The sequence below is a fragment of the Pogoniulus pusillus genome, chromosome Z, assembly GCF_015220805.1.
Source record: "Pogoniulus pusillus isolate bPogPus1 chromosome Z, bPogPus1.pri, whole genome shotgun sequence".
In the NCBI taxonomy this organism is placed as follows: domain Eukaryota; kingdom Metazoa; phylum Chordata; class Aves; order Piciformes; family Lybiidae; genus Pogoniulus; species Pogoniulus pusillus.
The window spans coordinates 91,908,872-91,929,359 of NC_087309.1; the positions used below are offsets into that span (position 1 = coordinate 91,908,872).

At 43.5% G+C, this 20,488-nt stretch overlaps 1 protein-coding gene across 4 annotated transcripts in view; it reads left to right on the forward strand.

The window, feature by feature from the left end:
• The window catches only part of APC (APC regulator of WNT signaling pathway), a 123,414-nt gene that overhangs the window by 60,213 nt on the left and 42,713 nt on the right, over positions 1–20,488 (forward strand). For all 4 annotated transcript variants that reach the window (XM_064140730.1, XM_064140729.1, XM_064140732.1 and 1 more), the window contains 2 exons: positions 15,304–15,388; positions 17,144–17,345. In XM_064140730.1, the coding sequence (XP_063996800.1) occupies positions 15,304–15,388; positions 17,144–17,345 (287 nt within the window). The remainder of the gene's footprint in view (positions 1–15,303; positions 15,389–17,143; positions 17,346–20,488) is intronic.

Here is a 20,488-nt window from a genome sequence, read left to right on the forward strand (position 1 = left end):
AAGAAGTCCAGGGTTGCAATTCTACTTGTTGCTCTGATTCTACCCTTTAGAGTACTAAACTCCACCATGTCATCATCACTATCCTTAATGTCCTCAACCAGTCCCTCTTTATTAGTTAATGCAAGGTCCAGCAGTGCACCTCTCCTTTTTGATTCCTCTGCTACATGCATCAAAAAGTTATTGTTGATACACTGCAAGAGCCTTTTGGACTGTCTGTGCCTGGCTGTGTGATATTCTCTTTTCTCATATCAGTGTTTGGCATAGGAAACATTACTCACTTCTTACTTTTCTTTTTCTAATGTGAGATTGCATTTTCTTTCTCGAATTAATTGCCTTACTCTCAGTTCGACTTTGATCCTGCAGAACATTTTTGTGGTGCCCCATGTGCCCATGCCTTTCAGGAGGGAAGATGTGCTGTCATTCTTAAGGTACATAAAGGAGACTGTCATGGCAGAATTTTGACACAAGGAGAAAGAATTCTGCTGTTACAGTATGTATGCAAGGGATTGTGCAGTGGACAGATCCTCTAAAAGTAAGAGTAACTTGGAAGATACTAATGTGTATTGGGCATGTTATAAATTCTAATCTGTGAATGAAAGAAACTATTAAGTGTTGAACTTAAAAAATAACTACTAATTATGTATATTAAGTTTTCAGCATAGAGGGTTAGAAGCATGAGTACAAATGTTGTCAGGTAAATAATTTTAAAATACTATTGACATGCCTGGTTCGGCAAGAAAGCAGGACCGAGGCTAGCTCAGCTGAAACGCGCTTTCTCGAAGCCTTTTTTCTCCTCCATTTTGAGGCTCTCTCGACCCGAGGAGCCCAGAAGGGGGTAGGGAGTGGCAGGTGCTAAGTGCTCACAGGAAGGTGAGTCAGAGGGGGTGGTGCCTGGCGAACGGCAGATTCAAATGAGGAGCAGCAGAGGTCTCTGCTGAGCCCAGCGCAGCGCGCGCCGGGGGAGGGGAAAAAAAAAACCAAACCAAAACACCAAACAACTCACATCGGACCTTCAGGAAAGCCAGACATGGTGCAAACTAGGTCCAAGCTGTACAATACTTGTAAAACTGTGGGCACCCAAACAGAGTACACCTGTAGGAATGCAGGTGTGCAGACAACTGGATGTGAGGAGTGCTGGAGCCTGGCACTCGAAGTCGAGGGAGACACAGGCATTGGCTGCATTAGGTGTGAGCAGATTAATAGTCTGCTTAACCTGGTGGCTGAACTCAAGGGAGAGGTGGAACGCCTGAAGGCTGAAAGGGAATGTAAAAGAGAGCACCATGCTCTGCAGTCCCCCTTGCCAGAGGGAGACGAACGGAGCAACCAAGGAGAATGGATGCAGGTGCCTGCCAGAAGGGGCAAGGGAAAACCCTTCCAGCCATCTTCACATCCCCAGATGCCCTTACACAACAGATATAGGGCACTAGAGGTTGAGGATGAGGTGATCTTGGAGCAGGCAGAAGCATCACCAGCTGAGAGGGCAACTGAGACAAATCAGTTGCCCCCTCACATCAGAACAAGTACCCAGAAGAAAAAGAGGAGGGTAATTGTTATTGGTGACTCCCTTCTGCAGGGAACAGAAGGCCCCATATGCCAGCCAGACCCCTTCCACAGGGAGGTCTGCTGCCTCCCTGGAGCCCAGGTCAGGGATGTTACCAGGAGGCTGCCTACTGTAGCGCAGCCCTCTGATTACTATCCCTTATTAGTTATACAGGCAGGGAATGATGAGATTAATAACAGAGGGCTAAAAGCTATCAAAAGGGACTTTAAGACACTGGGGAAAGCAGTTGAGGGAGCAGGGGGACAGGTAGTCTTCTCATCTATACCCTTAGTCACAGGCTGGAATACAGAGAGGAATAGGAAAGCGTACATGATGAACAAGTGGCTCAGAGGTTGGTGCATCCAACATAACTTTGGATTCTTTGATCTTGGGGAACTTCATCTTGCCACAGGTCTGCAATCAGCAGATGGTATACAACTGTCACAGAAGGGGAGAAGGACCCTGGCACATAAGCTGGCTGGGCTTGTTGAGAGGGCTTTAAACTAGAATGGAAGGGGGAGGGGGTTAAACATGACAACACCAGAGATAAATCAAAGGGAATTGAGGATGGTAGGCTAGAGCTAGGAATAAAAGCAGCAGCCCAGCTGAAGTGCATGTACACTAATGCACGCAGTATGGGTAACAAACAAGAGGAGCTGGAAGCTCTGGTGCTGGAGGAAAACTATGATATTGTCACTATCACTGAAACGTGGCGGGATGGCTCACATGATTGGTGTACTGTAATCAATGGCTACAGACTCTTCAGGAGAGACAGGCAAGGGAGAAAGGGCAGGGGAGTGGCTCTGTATATTAGGGATGCTCTGGATGTCATGGAGGTAGAAATCAAAGATGATCAAGTTGAGTCATTATGGGTGAGACTTAAGGCAAAGGCCAACAAGACCAATATCCTGGTTGGAGTCTGTTATAGACCACCCAACCAGGAAGAAGATATTGATTTATTACTCTTTAAACAACTGGAGGCTGCCTCAAGATCACCTGCCCTTGTTCTGGTGGGCAACTTTAACCTACCAGACATCTGCTGGGACTTAAACACTGCAGAGAAGAGGCAGTCTAGAAGGTTTCTGCAGTGTGTGGAAGACAATTTCCTATCCCAGCTGTTATGTGAGCCTACGTGAGCCCTGCTTGACCTGCTGCTCACAAATCGAGAGGGGCTGGTAGGGGATGTGGTGGTTGGAGGCTGCCTGGGGTCCAGTGACCATGAAATTATAGAGTTTTCAATACATGGAGAAACCAGGAGGGACATTAACAGAACTTCCTCTCAGAAAGACTGCCGATGATAAAAAACTGAGAGGGTGGTTGATACAGTGGGAAGCTGTGCTGCCATTCAGTGAAATCTGTACAAGATGGAGAGTTGGGCAAAGAGGAAGGAGTTGACCTGCTGGACAGCAGCACCATAGAGAAGATTGCAAATGCTTGTGGATAGCAAGTTAACTGTGAGCCAGCAATGTACCCTTGTGGCTAAAATGGCCAACAGTCTTCTGGGGTGCATTAAGAATATAGCCAGCAGATCAAGGGAGGTTCTCCTTAGTCTCTGCTCTGGTGAGACCACATCTGGAATATTGTGTCCAGTTCTGGGCTTCCTAGTTCAAGAGAGACAAGGAACTACTGGAGGGAATCCAGCAGAGGGCTACAAAGATGGTTTGGTACTTAGAGCTTCTCACTTAGAAGGACAGACAGAAAGACTTGGAACTGCTTAAGCTGATGAGAAGACTGAGAAGGGATCTTAGCAATGCTTAAAAATTCTACAGGGTGGGTGTAAAGAGATTGGGACCAGACTTTTCAGAGGTGCCTAGGACAAAGGACAGTGAGCACAATCTGGAACACATGAAGTTCCATGAATTTGAGAGAAAACTCCTTTCAACTGAGTGACAGCACTGCAAGAAGCTGCTCAGAGAGGCTATACAGTCTCCTTGCAAGATACTCAGAACCTTCCTGGATGCAACTCTGTGCAGCCTGCCCTAAGTGAGCCTGCTTGAGCATCGAGGTTGGACTAGGTTGTCTCCACATGTCTCTTCCAACTCCTACCATTCTGTGATCCTGTGATTCTGTAAAATGACGGATAGACCAGTTTGGATTTTGTTTAAAATACTTGAAAAAAAATTCCCACAGTGTGTATAGATATGTTTCACACTGTGTGTATACATACATTCATGCAGGCATAAGTGCAGTTATTAGCTGAAAAGGAACAAGTGCAAAAAGTGTCATACTAAAAATTGGTAGAATAGCTTTTGTTACAGATATTTTTAAGTGCAGACTTATGTGTTCCTTTAAAAAAGGCAGTATATTTCTAAATATCTTATTGGCTTATAGTATATCTGGTGCACTGCTGCCAGCAATTTAATGTATTAAATTTTCATTATGTTTTTCATACATTACGGCATTCAGTGGATACAGAAAACTTTCAGTAGAGCTAGTAACAATGATTATTTTATTTGAGGAGGTGATGTGGGGAGAGAAGCAAGTCATGCTTACACGTTTACATATCTATTATGTAATAGTCATTAGCTCTTCTTTTCCTGACAAAGGAGAAGTATATGCCTAAATATTTCAAAATATTTCTAATATGAATGTTAATATACATATGTGCAATTATCAAAAGTTTAGTACACTTTAAAATGTTAACTCACCATGATTTAAATATGGCATTGTCAGCATTGTTCATCTCTGATTCTTTTATTTTTTAGCAGCTTAACTAAAGTCACAGACCTTAAGCAGTTTTATTTACAAACCTTACCCGTTAGCTGGTGTATATACTGTTTGTTAAAGGTGCTTTTCTCAGTATTTCTCCAGCTACTTGTTGATGGATCTCATCCTTTTTTATTTAATTATCCGTAAAGCAGTTATAAGGTTAGGACTGTGTTCACGGAGTCCAAACAATAAAAAATTACATTGTTTCTGTACTTCACAATCCAGAAACTGTGAAGACAGGAACCTTTTAAAATAATGATGAGTCACAGTGCCAGACGCATTTCCAAAACTATCCTTCTGTATTTCTGTAATAGACGAGATAGATTAGGTTGTATTTAAATGACCATTAAAATAATTTGACTCACATTCTTTAAAAGAGCAGAAAAAACATCTTCAGCCTTCTTATAGATACACAAAGTTAGTAAAGAATTTGCTTAGAATGATGCTATAAAACATTACTAATTCAAACTTGCATAGCTAAACAGTTTATTAATATAACTTTAGTTAAATCAGTTCAAGTTTGTTTGTATCAAATACTAAATTACTGTGCAAAAGTACTATTTCAGAGCACTGTATTAATCTTGGGGAAGAAGTGGGAGAACTGCATATCAGCATCATTAGTGTCAAATTCTGGAGTTACAGTAAGTGAATAAATAAGTACATGCATTATCACCGTTGTAGATAATTTGCCATTTTTTTCTGGCAAATGGCTTACTGCAAAAAAACCTTCTATTCCTTCATTCAAATAAAATTGTAAATTCCCTAGTTTGCCATTTTTACCACACTGCCTCATTTTCCCCCTGGTCTAGAGGCTCTATCTGGCTCTGCAACTTTTGTCTGCCTCACCAGCCCTGATTTCTAAGTAACCTGTGATTGAGTTTCAAATTTATGTTATCTCATAATGACATTGTTAGCTTAGCAATGGAACTATAGAAAAACAGAATTAAATGTAGAAAAGAATACTTTGCATGCTAACTTGGAAAAGAAAACACATGTGCCCTGGAAAAAAGAGGATAATTTAAAATCTAGAAGTTAGAACCTCAGTTAATGAATTGTAACAGAGAAAATGGAGAAGACTGATCCAATGTGCTAATGTTCGCCTGTTGCCAGTATTCAGAAAGAGCATTCCCTTGTCTGCCTTGAAAACCTGGTCATACAGATTGGTGGCACATGAAAAACCGATAGTAGTTCCACATAGCTGTTCATATTGGTTTGAACCAGGAAGACTCATTATATAGTAAAGTACCCTGAAAATATCAGAATTGCAGTGCAATGGCATGATAAAAAGGTTTCTAAGAAGGTAACAGGAGGAAGGGATGTATGTTTGGGCTGTACTTTTTCACTGTGCCAAGGCACTGTTTTGGAGAATAGGGATTCTTTAGTTATTTCTAAATTTAACTGAGTAGATGGATCTTCCAGAAACCTGCAAGATTCCCAAGACCACTCCACATATCAGCATTGCCCTTTTAGGCTTGTAAGATAAAACTGCTGTCTGCAAACATTGTTTTTTATGTCAGATAATGCAGTTCTTTATGTAACTTGGTTTTTGAACTTTAATGATAATACAAATGTATATAAAGATGGATAATGAGGATGCCCTTGAACATACTTAGAAGCACAAACACAATGGAAATATCTTTCCACTGCTAATGTTTTTATCACACTAGGCATGATCCTGAAGGCTACACCAGCATTAGCAAGTAGCATAGTTAGAGCAGATCTGTAGAGAATCTCAACTCTGTGTTCATGCTATACGGAATTTTGGTTTTGTACTAGCTCTGGCCTAATTCTGTGGGGTCAGTGGCCATTAGCAGTCTTGAGTATAACTGCTAGCTTGGTTTGATGGAAGAGAATTTACACTGTGACCTGAAACCATCCTGCAGTGTGAAACAAAGTACAGTTGGTGAGGCAGATGGGAGTCTGTTGTTGGACTGATACAAACTAATATGCAAGTATCGCCACACACCTTGACTCCGTCAATCAGGAAATACATGAACCATGAAGTTTGGCCTCAGTTCCACCTGCAGTTATTTCTACAAAATTGTGTAAACATAACTAGTGTGTCTATACTCCAGAATTCCTAGAGTACCAGAATCTTTGCTGCCACCATTTGCTCTGAGTCAGGTGCTTGACAACACTTTCTATAGAGAAGAGCTTAATAGTGTATTCTCACTTCTTTTAAATGTTTTATTTGCCTTGAAAAAAGCAAAATGCATTTAAATGCTACTTCCTCTAAAAAGTTGCAAAAAGCCCCATTATTACTGACAGGAGGTATGCTAGGCTCTTGGAAGAGCAAAATACTGATGTGGAGAGCTTTTAAATTGTCTAAAACTCATTAATTGTCAGGTCTGAATAGAAGTAGAATTCTGGGTGTAAAGCCTATGTATGAAAGGTATGGAGAACCTTTTACTGTTCAGAACTGTTTTAGTTTCCTGACTGTTGCTCCTTCTAAAAATATTTTCTATGCCAGTATATTTTCAATTCCGGTAAGTGTTTTTGCCTTGTGGCCAGTCTTTCAATTTATTTTTTCTGTTGATAATACCCACCATTATGACACAGAAAAGGCGTTCGCTAAATTATATTTAATTTTCTGCTTGAATTTAGGCCACTGAGCATTAGGGACCTCGGAGCTTACAGGCCATTTTTACTGTAGTAGTCATTTTATACTGTGATTCTCTTTGTGCGTTAGAATCTGTTCCTTCAGCTGTATGATTTTATCATAGATAGTTTCAGTAGCATAAGGAGATATTCTTGGCTTTGAAGCTTAAGCTGTGCGGAGGAGTTCTAAAAGTCTTGGTTGTAGGTGTGATTGTCATGGTGTTAGGAGTCATAGTCAAATAATATGGTGCTGTGAAGAGATCCTAAGTCTTTTCCTCAGTGATGTGGTGATTCAGCATTGGTAGAGTAGCAGTAGAAGTAATACGATTCTCCTTACTGGTTTACATTGATGTTAAGGCCACAAAGAAAGTCCTAGGGTTTACTGATGCTATAGTATCTTTGAGGTTGAAAAAGTGGAGTTCAATGTACTTTTGTAACTATTAATTACATATCCAAATTTTACTTTTACAAGGCTAAATTTAGATAGACAAATGGAGAAATTTAACTGATATTTCTGTGCTTTCATTTCTCCATCTGAACATTAAGAGATAACTGGTATTCACTTTGAGAAGAACTTCTAAATAAGACAGTAGATTGGACTACCACAGAGAATTCATGTACTTTACATCATGACAATGTGTCACATTTTTTTAAAAGAGTGGACAGAGTGAGACACTCACAAATGAATTGGAAAAGAAATACAGAATTATATTTGAAAAGAAAGATACAGAAAAATTACAGAAAATATACAGGATACATAGCAACCTCCCCCTCCCCTTAAAACTTTCCCCAACTGGAAGCTAAGCTACAATCCATAGTGCTCCTTACCCCTTAGCACCTCTGCTGTCCATAGGCCTAAACAAGGCCTCTGCAGCCATAACCAGGCCCACTCCCCTTGTTTACCTAAATAAGTAGCTCCCTGTTGCCCTTGTGGGGGCAAGCAGCGACCTGGTTCAGGAACGAGACGGTGACCTGTTCCTGGCCACTCGTGACCACAGCTCACACACACCGATGCGGTGGAGAACAAAGGGCGTTTATTCGTGTACAGTGCTGGGTTATACAGTGTGAAGATAAACATAATTTCCGTCTGCTTACATCACCACTAAATATTATAGGTTATGGCAGTAAGGAGAGGGGCCCCTGTCTTTCCATACATCCCGTTATCTTCCAGATGCCAGACCCTAGCTGTCCACATTTCCCCCCTCCCTATGCTCAATAAGAGTAGCTAAGATATGACATTTTCTTAAAAGTATAAAATTGTAAAAAAGTATAAAATTCTATATAGAAAGAGCACAGAAAAATAGTCACAGTATGAAAAGACCTTAACAGTAGATTTCAGTAGTCAGGCACTTTAAATGAGGTACTGTTGAGAACAATGTAGTGCAACCAAGTGCGGTTAGTGTAAAAGTATGAGATGAGAACATTCTTCACATTATCGTTAGTAAACACCCAAAGTGCTCATACCCATCACCCATGAAAATCCCCCCAAAATATGTTTCTAAGTCAGTTGCCATATATTGTACTATCCCTATCTTCTATAACTATTTTCTTCACAGTATAACATTCTCTGGTGCAAACCTAAGCTACTTTGTGCAAGAGAATAGTAATAATACTGAAGGTACCTTAGAGCAAATCTTACTGCTCTACAAGCATGATATCTATAGTCTGCAACCTGCGTCTAACAAAGGATACAAACGTGTTCAGTACACAGGGTCCAAAAATTAAAGTCAGCACAATCATCGCGATCGGTTCCATCAGGGAGGATATCAGGGTGGTTAGCCATGGTGATCGGTTATACCATAATTCGAACCATCCTTGTTGGGCTTCCCTATCCCTTTTTCTTTGGGCCAATCTCTCTCTTAATTTAGCCATCGAATCTCTAACTACTCCGGTGTGGTCTGCGTAAAAGCAACACTCCTCCTTCAAAGCTGCACAAAGGCCTCCTGACCGCATGAACAGAAGGTCTAATCCTCATCTGTTCTGTAAAACCACCTCTGAAAGCGATGAGAGAGATTCTTCTAGGGAGGCCATGGAATTTTCTAGTCTTTGCAGGTCCTCATCGATGACAGCCTGTAGGTGGGTTAGGCCCTTTTGTTGGGATACCAAGGAAGTCGGCATGTCAGTGTCTGTACGAGGCATTGGATGGTCTTACCATACCCAAAATCAGAATCACACAGAGACATCACAGCCCTCCCTTTCAAGGGCCTCCTTGCTGTTGCTTGGATCTTGCTGGTGTGACTCTTTCTAGCGTGGGTGGTGGTGAAGTGCTTTTTGGGTTGTCATCATCCTCTGCCACCGGGAAGTACGCGTTACGAGGGCGTCCAATCAAGAGGTCCTGTGGACGAAAACTCACAGTTTTCATTAGTTTTTATTCTGGAGGTCTGGTTTAATAGATTTAAGTGGACACCACTTGACCTTGCCATCTTTTCTGACTGCGGTGTATCCACGCCCTGTTAAAGCTAATTTCCATCCTGATTCCCATTCTCCTAACTAATTTCTAACTATGACTGATGGGCCCTCTTCTAATGCCTGAGTGGCCCAATGTTTTTGGGAAGGGCCGTTTGTCTCCTCCCCTCTTGGGAACTGATTTAATGCTAATAGAGCAGTCGTCAGCAGATGTGCTTGATCCCCTGAAGGAATGGTACCATTGAACCCTTTGATTTTGCTAATACCTCTGATTTTGTTTTTAGAGTCTGATTTGCTCACTCGACTACGGCCTGTCCTGTGCTATTGTACGGAATCCCACGAACTAAACTGATACCCCATTTTGAAACAAATGCTTGAGCTGTCTTAGAGAAAAAATTTGGACCATTGTCTATTTTGATCTGATTGGGGATACCGAGCCACGCCATGGCTGTTAACCAGTGTTAAATGGTTGCTTTGGAGTCAGCTTTGAGATGTTGTGTGGCCACTATCATTCTGCTGTAGGTGTCTACAGTTACTGCCAGCCACGCTCGTGGCTTCAATAGTTGGCAAAGTGTAAAGTCTGTTTAGATGGTGGGACCCATTCAGCACACACCGCGTTCACTTCTCTCCAATTTGTGAGAGAGAGTTGTTTCCCTACCAACCCCTTTTTATTTTTATTAAAAGTCTCTTGCTGTTTGCTTCTATCTCTTCCTCTGAGCTCGAGCTGGACTGCTCTCCCTCGATGCGGTCTGACTCCGAGCCAGAAGATGACTGACTGCTCGTTCCGGAGTGCTAGCAGTTTTTCGCTGAGCTCCGCCCCCGCCCCCTTTCTTTGTCTGCTGGCTCCCTTTTCCTGCGCTCACCCCGCCCCTTGCTCGGGCTATGTTTCCGCCCCTTCTTCTTACCGGTGGGTGCCGCCCCCCTGCTCGGCTCGCTCCACCTGCAGGGGGTTGGAGGGGCCAATTGGTACGTGCTTTGATTGGTTTCTTGGCTTCTTTCCCTGTTTTTCCTCCCTGCTTCTCTTTTCTGATTGTCTGATTCTGACTCATCTGCCTCCCCTTTGTCCCTGCCGCGCCCACCTTCGCCACGCCCACCTTCGCCACGCCCTTCACCTTGCCGCTCGGCGCCATCTTTATGCGAGTACAGAGGTGGAGGCTTTGTCCAGGTCTCTTCTGAACTGCCCCCCGCCTCCACATTCCTTGCCTCTCGAATCAGCTCGCCCCAGGGGGATTTTACGGGTACTTGCTCCTCAATCGGGGGTTCCAGGGGTTTTGGGGGCGTTTCCGGAGGGACATTTCCCTCCTGATCTTTTACCTCGTCGGGACCGCTCCCCCCCGGGGGGTCCGGAGTCTGCTTGACCCCCCCGACTCCTGCTTTTGGAATGACTAACAGATATTCCTTAGCCACCTTCCAAGTTTCTTTCTCTTGCATGGCTGTTTTCAGAGCCTGCTCGACTCTGCCCCAAGCCTTTAGATGTTTTGCACACCCAGCAGATTTTGTTTCCTCTGCTAGTGCTCGGGTGCATTTATCCCACACCTCTGGGTGGAGAATCTCCACTGGCTAGTCAATGACCCCAATTTGTAAAAGTCTTGCAATAGCAAGAGTAAAATCCCTACCCTTACAATTTATATGCCACTGATTACGTAATAGCGATACGACCTTCACAAGAGCCTCCGTGGTCCTCGGTGTCCCTGGGGGGCGTCCCCCCCTCTTCGCAAACTCCGCCTGCCGAGCTGATCCTGGAGCTCCGACAGCCGCTCCTGGAGCGCAGGTGTTCTCCCGGGTTTCGGCACCACTTGTTGCCCTTCTAGGGGCAAGCAGCAACCTGGTTCAGGAACGAGACAGTGACCTGTTCCTGGCCACTCGTGACCACAGCTCACACACACCGATGCGGTGGAGAACAAATGGCGTTTATTCGTGTACAGTGCTGGGTTATATAGTGTGAAGATAAACATCATTTCTGCCTGCTTACATCACCACTAAATATTATAGGTTATGGCAGTAAGGAGAGGGGCCCCTGTCTTTCCATACATCCCATTATCTTCCGGACGCCAGACCCTAGCTGCCCACACTCCCACCAGAGACAGCAGGCAGGAGGGAAAGGAGAGCGAGTTAGCATTGCTGCCAGCTTATAAAGAGGTAGCAGAATTCTGGGATTGAATAACAATTTTACACTTTTCCTGTGTCCACCTCCTCAACACCTCTAGTCCTTAGAGGATTTTTAACTCTGTTTCCTAACCTACAAAATTCCACCCCTTATCCAATCTCATAATTTCTGCATCACTGCTCATCTAACTAGAAACAATATTCTTATATTATATTGCCAGCATTGCACCCCAGTTAACAATCTTTGACCACCAATATGGTTAGATAATCGTTCTCCGTTTACTTCCGTGTTACAGTGAGTTATATGCTTACTTGGAAGAGGTGTACATAGCTAACTTAGTACATGTGGAAAGTACAGGTTGGCTTAAGTTTATGTGTGAGGTGCAGATAGGTTAATTTTTATAAACAACCTGTAGGGTCAGCCCCCTGCAGCTGCATGTAGGGGATGTTATCCACCATCTGGTTTCCTGCCACTAAGATGGATTCAAGGATGCTCTGCATCACAGGGTTGCTCGTTGCTTATCAATTCATGTCCTTCTGTTAGCAAGAAATCTGTCCACATTATATTATAAGATTCATCCCTGGTATAGAGAATGGTTGCACCCAGCAGGAGGATGGAGATGACTTGCATCATCGCCACCACTGCTGTCAGCCCACCAACAAGGATGATGCTGTTTCCATGTGGCACCATCTTTGAAGCACCACCTGGAGCCATGGAACCAGGGGAGGCTGCTGGCAGGGCCAGAGTCACCTCTTGCATTTCTGCAGCCCTCAGCTTTGCACTGTGAAAATATGAAACAGATGGTTTTGCCAGCTCCACTCTGCTCCACCACTCCAGCTCCACCCATGCAGTGCCATTCAGCTCCATGCTGTGGGTCAGCTCAAGTTGCAGAAGTGGGGAAGTCATCATCTTCCTTGCCCACTTCAAAACATGCAAATTGCTGCCCGCTGCTCACTTCTTTGCCCTTCACCACCCAGGAGGGGAGCAGCTCACTCCTCCAAGTCACCTCCCTCCAAACCTCCATAGCCACCACTACACCGCACTTCAGACCAGCAAGAGAGACAGGCTCTTCCTCTCTGCAGACTTCTCCCTCACTACCCCACCACTTTGGGATGGAGAGTGAGCTTAAGAGAAGCACAAAGTGCTTTTCAGTCACCCAGACTATCCACAGTGCTCCTTCTCCTCTGGTGCCTCTATTGCCTGTAGGCCCAAACAAGGCCTCTGCAGCCACAACCAGGCCCCACATGTTTACCTAGATAAGTAGCTCCTACCAGAAACAGCAGGCAGGAGGGAAAGGAAAAGAGAGTGAGTTGGCCTTGCTGCCAGCCTATAAAGAGATAGCAGAATTACAGGATTGAATGACAATTTTACACTTTCATGTGTCCACCTCCTGGACTGCTCTAGTCCCTAGAGGATTTTTAACTCTATGATTCTCAACCTACAACACAGTGCTTGAGGAGATACATTTGATAACAGTTAACATTATCACAGTATCACAGTATCACAGTATCACCAAGGTTGGAAGAGACCTCACAGATCACCAAGTCCAACCCTTTACTACAGAGCTCAAGGCTAGACCATAGCACCAAGTGCCACGTCCAACCTTGCCTTGAACTGCCCCAGGGACAGCGACTCCACCACCTCCCCAGGCAGCCCATTCCAGTGTCCAATGACTCTCTCAGTGAAGAACTTTCTCCTCACCTCCAGCCTAAATTTCCCCTGGCACAGCCTGAGGCTGTGTCCTCTCGTTCTGGTGCTGGCCACCTGAGAGAAGAGAGCAACCTCCCCCTGGCCACAACCACCCTTCAGGTAGTTGTAGACAGCAATAAGGTCACCCCTGAGCCTCCTCTTCTCCAGGCTAAACAATCCCAGCTCCCTCAGCCTCTCCTCGTAGGGCTTGTGCTCAAGGCCTCTCCCCAGCCTCGTCGCCCTTCTCTGGACACGCTCAAGCATCTCAGTGTCCTTCCTAAACTGGGGGGCCCAGAACTGAATGCAGTACTCAAGGTGTGGTCTAACCAGTGCAGAGTACAGGGGCAGAATGACCTCCCTGCTCCTGCTGACCACACCATTCCTGATGCAGGCCAGGATGCCACTGGCTCTCTTGGCCACCTGGGCACACTGCTGGCTCATGTTCAGGCGGGTATCAATCAGCACCCCCAGATCCCTCTCTATCTGGCCGCTCTCTAGCCACTCCGACCCCAGCCTGTATCTCTGCATGGGGTTGTTGTGGCCAAAGTGCAGCACCCTGCACTTCGAGCTATTGAACGCCATCCCATTGGACTCTGCCCATCTGTCCAGGCGGTCAAGGTCCCGCTGCAGAGCCCTTCTGCCCTCCAAATCAGTCACATCTGCCCCCAGCTTAGTGTCATCTGCAAACTTGCTGATGACTGACTCCGTGCCCTCATCCAGATCATCTATGAAGATGTTAAAGAGGATGGGGCCCAGCACTGATCCTTGGGGACACCACTAGTGACTGTCTGCCAGGTGGATGTGGCACCATTCACCATCACTCTCTGGGTCCGGCCCTCCAGCCAGTTCCTAACCCAGCACAGAGTGTTACCATCCAAGCCGCGGGCTGACAGCTTAGCCAGCAGTTTGCTGTGGGGGACAGTGTCAAAGGCCTTGCTGAAGTCCAGATAGACCACATCCACAGGCCTCCCCACATCCACCAAGCGGGTCACATGATCATAGAAGGAGATCAGGTTAGAAAGGCAGGATCTGCCCTTCCTAAACCCATGCTGGCTGGACCTGAGCTCTTTGCCATCCCTCAGGTGTACTCTTATCACCCCCAAGATAACCTGCTCCATCAGTTTCCCTGGCACTGAGATCAGGCTGATGGGTCTGTAGTTCCCAGGTTTCTCCATCCGACCCTTCTTGTGGAAGGGGACCACGTTGGCCATTTTCCAGCCTCCTGGGACCTCTCCGGTGAGCCAGGACTGCTGGAAAATGATGGAGAGTGGCTTGGCCAGCTCAGCTGCCAGCTCTCTCAGCACCCTGGGATGGATCCCATCTGGTCCCATGAACTTGTGGGTGTCCAGATGACTCAGCAGGTCCTGAACTAATTCTTCGTGAATTTCCAGGGGAACACACCGCTCCCAACCCCATCCCTCAGTTCAAGAGGCCACTTGCCTCCTCCTCCCTCCTTGCTTTTGAAAACTGAGGTGAAGAGGGCATTCAGGACCTCAGCCTTTTCTTCATCATCAGTTATAGTGTTCCCCTCCTGGTCCAATAAGGAGTGGAGGCTCTTCTTGCCCTTCCTTTTAGCGTTGATAAATTTATAAAAGTGTGTTTTATTATCTTTCACGGAAGTGGCCAGCGTAAGTTCTAGCTGGGCCTTAGCCTCTCTTAATTTTTCTCCTGCATAGTCTGGCTTAAACACATCAGGAGAAGCCTTCCCCTCCTTCCAAAGGCGATACACCCTCTTTTTCTCCCCCACTTCCTTCAGGAGCTGTTTACTCATCCAGGCTGGTCGCCTTCCCCGACGGCTCATCTTTTGGCACATGGGAACTGCCAGCTCCTGTGCCTTCAAAAGCTCCTGTTTAAAGTAGGTCCAACCATCCTGGACCCTTTTGTTCTCAAGGACTGCTGCCCAGGGAACTTTGGAAATAAGTTTCTTAAGCAAATTGAAGTTTGCCCTCCGAAAGTCCAAGGTGTAGGTTTTGTGGTAGTGCCTCCCTACCTCCTTGCATTTTGAAAACTCCACTAACTCGTGATCACTACACCCCAGGCAGCCTCCCACTGCCACATCTCCCACCAGCCCTTCTCTGTTGGAGAGTAGCAGGTCAAGCTGACACGTGATCACTGCTTACATGAAATACAGTTTACATCTGTGTTTCAATTAGCTGTGTAAGTATAATTTTGCACTTGAGGGAAGGTTAAGATGTATTTACTTTGTGGTCAGTTTATTGTACGGATTTCCTAATTAAACTTAATTTTTTTACAGGAGGTGCTGAAACAACTACAAGGAAGTATTGAAGATGAGGCAATGGCATCTTCTGGACAAATTGACTTACTGGAACGACTTAAAGGTACACCTAGAGTTATGTTCTAAGTAGGCTCATTTATTTCTCAGTTTATCCTTTTGGATAAAATTTTGTATCTTGTCTGCATCATTTTTACAGGGTCGACTTTGATAATTAGACATAGTTAACAGTGTCTCTTGGTTTTGCCTAAGCATTTCAAGACACATACTCAAAAAAGCCTGCGTTTCTGTGCTATTTGTTTAATGATGGATTAGTTCCACTGATTTTCCAAACTTATTTGCATGCCCTGCCCTCTCCACTTCATTTTACTGGAATTGTATCTGCCATACTGCAAATTGATGCCTCCTTCCATAGAACATGTGCTCAAATGTGTGCCATCACATTGCATGGGATGTGCAAAACAAGTCCAGATTATTATGGAGTGGGTTATTCATTATGAAATAGTAATAAAATTATGAATATTTTTAATTAATGCAAAAGTTGTTACTTTATTTACAAGTTCTTTATGTGCAATTGTGCAAATAGATTACAGAATGTGTACAGTGCATAGGGCAGTACCAAACAATTTCAAAGAATTTAGTAAAACTACCAAAATACAAACACTAAGCTTTTGGGGATTCTTGCGGTGCAGTATGGTGCTTGCCCTCTAGAGGGAACTACCTGAAAGGAGGTTGTAGTCAGCTGGGGGTTGGTCTCTTTTCCCAGGCAACCCGCAACTGAACAAGGGGAGCCAGTCTCAAGTCATGCTGGGGGAGGTATAGGCTGGATGTAAGGAGGAAGTTCTTCACAGAGAGTGATTTGCCATTGGAATGGGCTGCCCAGGGAGGTGGTAGGGTCGCTATCCCTGGAGGTGTTCAAGAAAAGACTAGATGAGGCACTTAGTGCCATGGTCTAATTGATTGGATAGAGCTGGGTGCTAGGTTGGACTGGATGATCTTGAAGGTCTCTTCCAAACTGATTGATTCTATGATTCCTTTCTGCTAAGGCAGAAGGCAAAATTACTTACATTTACAGGGCTAACAGAACCAAAGCAAAAAGCTTTAGTTACAAAGTGTACTGCGTTATAATTGCAGTACCCAGAACACTTAGAGGAGTGCTGTTGGTGGTGTGATAACCATTGGAAGCTTTTGGAATTTCCTCAGGACTCTGGCAGGGTGCTGGAGCTTGCACTGTCTCTGACCTGGTCTTGATCACTTTTCGGGCAGAGGGTGTCGTTTGCAAAGCTCTGGATTCCTCATGGAAGTTTGCAGATAGGCAGGCAGCAAGGTGTCTTATGGCATGACAGTACCCTGCTCTCTTTCACCACGCAGGCTGCCTTGAGGTCTCTCGGGGGCACATGGTTCTCCTGGTTAATCCCTTCTGCCCAGTCCAGGTTGTCATTACCTGCTGGCAGTATTGTTTACGCTAGAAATGTCATAGGAGATGACTGCATTTAAGGGCCCTGTGATGAATAGAGTTGTCATGATTTATGTGATAGGATCTCTGAGAAGCTATTCAGAAGTGGGCCAGCAGAACAATTTGTAAAACATTATTGCAAAACTCTACCCATTTCTTAACTCCTCTGTGAAAGAGACAGGCAGGCTCACATGGCATGACTGTTCTGATTGTCAGGATTGTAGTTTGTCTATCTGCTCAGATGGCTGTTGTTCTTGAAGTTGATATTCTGTGGATTTCCATGCCAGATGCATCCATCAAAAAATCATGGAATTGTTCAGGAAATAAAGAATTATGTTGGAAATTAAATTTTAAATTTGGGCTACTGAACTTCAGGTTTGAAAATGTCTACTCTTTATTATTTAGAACTGAACTTGGAATGTACTAACTTCCCTGGTGTGAAGTTAAGGCCTAAGGTGTCCATGCGTTCATATGGGAGCCGAGAAGGGTCCATGTCAAGCCGTTCAGGAGAGTGCAGTCCTGTTCCCATGGGATCATTTCCAAGAAGAGGATTTATGAATGGAAGCAGGGAGAGCACTGGTTATTTAGAAGAGCTAGAAAAGGAGAGGTAACTTTCTTTATTTATTCATCCAGTATCAAGTGACTTCAGTTTTAACATAAAAGTTGACTGACATTATTCAGCTATCATACATATAGTTTTGAGATCACTGGTGTATTTATCCGGACAGTTAAGGAAACCAAGAATCTACATGCAGAAAAATAAAACAAATATTAAGCGCATCATACAGTTTCTACTGCTTCATGTTGGCATTTCTTCATTACACTTTGCTGGCTGAAAATCATTTTATTTTGATCAGCAGATTGTCAGCATCTGAAATACATTTAGAGAGAGAGGGTGGAGTATCTCAAACATCTCCATTATCACCTCACCATTGCTGACAAGTGCTGTTAACAATGTGATGGTGCAATCTTTCTCTTTTCTTTTTTTTCCAAATGGTTATAACTGCAATGGCAGATTGATCAGTTACTTGCTATTAGCAGACATTTACCTAGCAATTCTGCTTCTCAGGAAAAATATCAACTAAGCAAAAGTACTTATATTTTCCAGATGTTGTTCCTGTCAGATGTTTTGTGTTGACAAAATCATGGAATTTCTTTTCCTGGTGGAAGGTAGTGGTATCCGTTTAATAGGACTTTATTTTATGGTTCAAGTGAACTCCAGATCACTTGAAAGAAATAGTATTAATTTGTAGCACCTGGAGTTCTTCAAGGTGATTAGCACATCTGATTTGTGATCTGCAGTCATTTCCTACTATTCTAGTTTCTAAGGTGATTGTTCTTCCAATGTTTGCCAATAAGAACAGGCAGTGAGCTGGTCCTTGTTTGAAATAAGGTAAGAAAAAAACAGGTTTAATTTCAGATGAGCATAGGCAGTGTTACTCTCACAGCTGATGGGGTAAAGATTTGTGTAGGGTAGAAGATGATCTGAAGAAGCGTTGCCAGTTCATGTCTGAACAATGGAGCAGGTCATTCTACAGGTCATTTCTAGGCACATGGAAGAGAAGAAGGTTATCATGAGTAGTTGGCAAGAATTTACCAAGAGGAAAAAATGGTAAAATCTGGTTTCTATTACAAAAAAACAAACAACATTCAGCTTAGCTAAAAGTTTTCCCCTCAACATGAGGAGCAATAGAACAAGGGGACACAGTCTCAAGTTGTGCCAGGGTAGGTATAGGCTGGATATTAGGAAGAAGTTCTTCACAGAGAGAGTGATTTCCCATTGGAATGGGCTGCCCAGGGAGGTGGTGGAGGCACCGTCCCTGGAGGTCTTCAAGAAAAGACTGGATGAGGCACTTAGTGCCATGGTCCAGTTGATTGGTTAGGGCTGGGTGATAGGTTGGACTGGATGATCTTGGAGGTCTCTTCCAACCTGGTTGGTTGGTTCTATGATCTGAGGGAAAGCAAATTAGTCAGTTGATTAACTTACTGGAATGATGGTGAAATTGCCTGTTTCTCATTTGCTTAGCTCACCTCTAATTTCAAAGTCAAAAAAAAAAGAAAAGAGAAAAAAAATGGGAGGTGTGTAATTTTTAGGTTGCAAATTTCAAATACACTATTCATTAAATACCTCCTACTTTTTCTTTGGCTATTTCGAAGTGTATTTGGTAAGTCACTGTATATACATCAAAACTTTTTGGAATACACTGCAGGTTACTTTTTTGTTAATTTGCCTTTTGCAATTTAGTAAACTTAATAAACTTTTGTGAATTGTGTAACGTACCACTAAGAATGACCATCTTATGATGATTCTCATAATGAACATGTTTGTGTGCTGTGTTTATTCTGTCTCATTTATGCCACTTCTGTTTTTTGTCTGTTCGTTGGTTGTTTTTTCTTTTCTACGTGTTGATTTTGAACATTCTTTTCTGTTTCATGACTTCTCTTTCTGCCTTGCACTTAGTTCCCTTTGGCTGACTCTACAACTTGCCTAAGTCTCTACACTCTCTAAGTGTTTAATTTTCAAGTTTTTTCTTTATCACCTGTCAAATGAGGTGGAAGTATTAATTACAAGTGTAATTTTAATAGTTAAAGTAGTGTAACATATAGTTTGTTTTCATTCTCCCTTTTAGCTGGGAATAACACTGAAAAGGTATTATAAAGAAGAAACAAGTTTTCTGCATTCATTCAGCACATGTTGTTGGGAGCTGCAAAAATGCATTGGAGGAGTCTTTCAAAATAACCCACTCTTCAGAAAAGCAGTTCAAGACATAAAATTTTTAACTCAAAAATAGCGTAAAGTTTTCTTCCTCTGCCACCTTGCATTCTTAATTGATAATCTATGTCAAATATCACTGTTTTCTCTGATACTGTGAAAGTCCTAATATAAACAGTTTGGAATATAAAAACATCGAATAACTGTGCTGGATTTTTCCATCAACCTTTTGATGATCAGTAATAGCTCTTATACCTTAACTGCTCTCCTAACCTCAAAGTTTCAGAAGACTGAGAAGTATAGCTATTTCTGGTTGGTCTAGTATCCAGTAGTAGTATAAATAGGAGAAGCAGCTTGTTAAACAGATCTACATTGACTTGCACCATATTTTCAAGCAAGTGCAGCCTTGTGTCATAGAGCAGGGATACCAAAGAAGCAAAAAATGACAAAGTTGCCCCCAGGTTATACATTATGTTGTTTAAGGAACACTTATGGTTCCGTAGGTTTCCTGGTATTTCTAGTGTTCATCGTACATGCCAAAACAGACTGACACAAATTCAGTACTCTCATCTTTTACAAGAGGAACTTAATAGTGTATTCACTTAGCTGAAAGTAATCCCTCTGGTTTCTACTACCAGTTATTTGACAGACAGGAGCAAAATAAGTCAGTCCTTTAACATTTGCAAATACTCATATGGTTAACTCATATGGTTCTTTCAAGAACTGCAATTATGTTTTCACAAATTGGACAACAGTGTATGGGCACACAAGGTTGTAAAATGGGAAGCCATGCAGAATACTTGTGTGTGCAGAGATCCAGCACAAGGTAGGAAGATGAAAAAATTACTTTCTTTAGAGACATTCTCCAGGCACCATCTATTAATTTCTCCTTCAATCTCTCAAAAGGATTTAGGGGGCTGGCAAGAATTCCTTCCTTGTAGCTGAAGAATTACTGTTTCACTTTAATCTTAATACTGTTACCTGCAACAGTATTGTAGTTGTTTGTGGCTTTTCACTGGTGTTGATTGTAAAAGCAT